Consider the following 3,556-nt stretch of genomic DNA (forward strand, 5'->3'; position numbering starts at 1 on the left):
GCTGGAACTGGTTCGGCGCCGGACACAAACTAGGGCGGTCAATTTTTTTATATAACTATTTTCGGGGAACAGCGGCGTTTTACCGAGGTCGGGCAACTAGATAGGACACATAACTGACTCCCCGGCCCTTGGTTGCGGGTGTTCCGGAGGAGCTCCCCACGCCCTCGCACCTCACAGTACTCAGACGAGGTCGATAAACGTCAAGTCAAGCAGCGCCCGCGTCAGGCAAATCGACCGGCCGCGTGAAGCTAATCGACTAATCGAAGCAACAGCTATCGCCCTTTAAGCCCGCGCGCTATGAGTATATCAGTCGCGAGGAGGATGAGCGATGGTGCCCTCCTGGGGCCCTGGCCGCGCCCGGGGGGGACGGCGACGTGGTCCTCCTCCCGTCGCGTCCTGGTGGCGCACTGGCGCGCCGGCCTGGTGGCGCTGCGGCTCGGGGGGGTCCTCGGCTGCAGCGGCTGGCCGCCGCGCTGGTCGCGCCGGTGGACACGCTACGGCTGCGCGACCCTGGTGGCGTTCACCGCGGCCAGAGTCGCGCTCTTCACCCGTCAGTTCTTCGTCATGTTCAAGGTCTGAAATACTTGCCGAAGGCCCCTACTTCTTTAAAGGTCGCGTTAAAATGTCAAAAATGCACGCAGCCTCAGTTCGAGAGAGGGCGGGAAAGTTCGTATCCCGACGAAATTGCGTACATCTTCTGGCTCGGCACCTTCAACCTGTGCATAAAGGGCCTCACCATCATTCTGACTCAGGTAGGAGAGCCTAGACTACAGGCGGGGACCCCCCTCCCCTCGCGCCACATCTAAACCAAACACCCCTCTTGCCGCAGGTGGTCATGTTGCTCTGTTCTCGCAACGTGGGTCTGCTCGTCAGGGCCGTGTTCCTCTACCTACACTCCTTCCCGGGCCCGCGGAACAAGAACGCGAGCAGGCGCGCCGTCGTTGCGTGGTTCGGAGCCAACTTCACCTTCACGGCTGCTTACTGCCTCAGTTATACCGTAAGACGGATCCCTTGACGGCTCGGTTTGGTGCAGTTTGGTGTCTTCTACAACTCAGCGGTCTACAGCATCGGTCGGTCCACCAGTCCCGGGAGCGCGTCCGAAAGCGACTGAGGTGCTCGAGCCCGCCGTAGCTCCAAATCTCACTCGCACATGTTTGTTTTCACGCGCTCCCGGGACTGGTGAACCGACCGATGCAGCAGACCTCCGCGCCCCGCGGTGGTCCAACGCTCTGCTCTATGCTCCTGTGCCGCAGAACGTCTACCTAGACAACTGGGAACGTGCATTCTATGTTCTGAACGACGTGCTGCCGGACGTGCTCATCGGTGCGACACGGGACTCGTTCTTGCACCTCGTGTCGGCCAACGTCGACTTGTTGGCGGCCATCGCCGACGGCGTGCACAACCACGTCGCCTCGCTGCCACACCTGCAGGGTCATCGGGGACCCCCCGCGGGAGCTCCCGGCAGTGTCTTCCGGCAGCGCCTTCGCAGTGCCCGGGAAGGAGGTCCGATGACCCTGCAGGACCTGCAGTTTGGATCTGTTGCTCCGAGCGCGTCTTGCTCCTCGTCGTGCCCCGAGCACTGCGCCAGGCGCGTCAGCGCCGCGCTCGAGCAGGGCGACGACGACCTGCTGCACGGCCTGCGCGCGCTCCGGGTGCGCTACCAGAGCGTCCAGGACGTGGTGCGGGCCACCAACCGGGCCTACGGGGGGTTCAACCTGCTCACCAGCACGACCGCGCTGATCGACGGGGTGGTGTTCCTGTACTCCGGGGTGATGCTCGCCATCGCGTTCGCCGGGGTGCTGGGCGACTACAAGGACCCGCTCCCCTTTAACGCGTTCGATGCCGCCTACTGCCTGGCGTTTGGCGCATTGCAGGCCGCCAGGCTTCTGTTCATGTGCGCCATCGGGGAACAGATGAGTTCGGAGGTAAGACAGGCATGTTCTGGGCTGGGGTAGTTCCATTTAGGCCTGTCGCCCTTTAGACCGAATTCTTGTAGAGTTTTAGGATTTCGAGCGCCTTGCAGACGGGGTTGGCTCGTCATCCAGGCATAGACCTCCGGATCGAGCGAGAGGTATGTTTTTTTCCTTTTTCATTTACACTCAGAACTACCCTGTGAGAACTGACCCTCAAAACGACATCGTTTCGACGTCATTTTGGTAATTTTGACATAGTTTCGTTATCGTTTCGATATGTCAATTTGATAGTTTTGACATCGTTTCGTTATCGCTCCGACTTGTTATTGCTCGCAGAGTGCACGTGAGTTCTCTCTATAGGAACGGCAGTGGTGTGGAAGGGCTCAAGATTACCAAGCAATACTGACTATTTTACAGATTCAAAGGTTTATCCACCAGACTCAGATGCAGGAAATTCGATTTGGAGCGTTCGACCTCTTATATTTCGATTTGAAAACCATGAAGAGAGTAAGTTCAACGATGGTTCTCATCATGTTCGCAAGTTTGCATGGTAATTTTTTCGGCTTTTTGAGCTCTGACTCATTTTCTCCCCCCCCCCTTTTTTTTAGATCATAGCCGCCATCATGACAAATATCGTCATTTTAGTACAATTTTCTGCAATTTCAGCTGAAGGCAAACACAGAGAGCAAATAGTTTAAAACTGCATAGTGTAATTTGGTTGCGCCCAATCAGCCATTTTTAAACAAAACTAATATCAAAAGAAGCAACCTGTCTATCGATCGTGCCGCTCGGTGCATACCCCCTTCTCTCAACGTTAAAGTAGTAGTTTTAGAAGTTCCCCGAGACTGCGTCCCCCGCACGGCACAGTTACCCCCCCCCCCCACCTCCCACATTCCCATCTCCCCTCTATCACAGGGTACACACAAGGCGCACTTTTGAATCTCCCGCCCCGGTCGGCTCGCCGCCCGTGGAGCGGGGGGTAGGCAGACCCGCGAGACGCCCGAGCGCAACGGGCTGCCTGCGCCGCCCGCGACGCGTCCCCACCCTTCGCTCCCCCGCCTGCCTCGTACGTCTCGAGCGGGTTGCTCGGAAATGATTTGTGTGCAGGGAGAAATAATGCCCAAAGGTATGCTGCCATGATGTAATTTATTTTTTCAGAGATATCTGGAGTGAACTACATTTTTTCTCGGTTTGTCTTTTTTGTAGTGACGGCTCGTCCCTCTTCATCACGAGCCTGCCCAAGCGACCGCAGGCCGCACCTGCATGGCTCGAGCATCCAGCGCAGGTTGGCGCCCCCTCTCTGGACGGATCGCATCCCTCGAACAACCGAGGCGGGATTGCCTATACCCCCCCAGGCGTCCTCGGCAACAACTCTTCCCTGAGGTCCCCCATCATAGAGTCCTAGGACTCTAGTTCCCCACTGCGGCCACACACTGTTAAAAATTCTTGTATGGATACGACAAACTTTCTTACAACTTGTCCGTTCAAGATCAACATTATTTGTTTTCATTAAGAACGATTAAAATTTGCAACGAGAAAGTACCATCCCTACACAAACATCTTGTAATGTTAAGATGTCGTTTCAATACAAGAAAGTTTGTTTCCTGATGGACAATCTCGTAACAAAAAAGATTTGTCTCTGT

The 3,556-nt window shown here is 56.1% G+C and overlaps 1 protein-coding gene across 1 annotated transcript; it reads left to right on the forward strand.

Moving 5' to 3' along the window:
- Positions 1-318: 318 nt before the first annotated feature.
- LOC113213698 (uncharacterized) lies at positions 319-3,445 on the forward strand. Its single transcript, XM_026432831.2, has 8 exons — positions 319-573; positions 642-752; positions 830-997; positions 1,254-1,925; positions 1,997-2,071; positions 2,331-2,420; positions 2,522-3,039; positions 3,120-3,445. Exons 1-7 carry the CDS (start codon positions 322-324, stop codon positions 2,609-2,611), a joined length of 1,458 nt encoding a protein of 485 aa, XP_026288616.2. The 5' UTR covers positions 319-321; the 3' UTR covers positions 2,612-3,039; positions 3,120-3,445.
- The last annotated feature ends 111 nt before the right edge of the window (positions 3,446-3,556 follow it).

This window comes from Frankliniella occidentalis, unplaced genomic scaffold (assembly GCF_000697945.3).
Source record: "Frankliniella occidentalis isolate FOCC.00 unplaced genomic scaffold, Focc_3.1 Scaffold37, whole genome shotgun sequence".
NCBI lineage: Eukaryota > Metazoa > Arthropoda > Insecta > Thysanoptera > Thripidae > Frankliniella > Frankliniella occidentalis.

Excerpts from the sequence above, each read along its gene's own strand:
- LOC113213698 (XM_026432831.2), top strand. The coding sequence starts at position 322 with ATGAGCGATGGTGCCCTCCTGGGGCCCTGGCCGCGCCCGGGGGGGACG. Across the intron at positions 574-641 it reads AGTTCTTCGTCATGTTCAAG|CCTCAGTTCGAGAGAGGGCG; the intron begins GTCTGAAATACT and ends AAATGCACGCAG. Across the intron at positions 998-1,253 it reads CTTACTGCCTCAGTTATACC|AACGTCTACCTAGACAACTG; the intron begins GTAAGACGGATC and ends CCTGTGCCGCAG.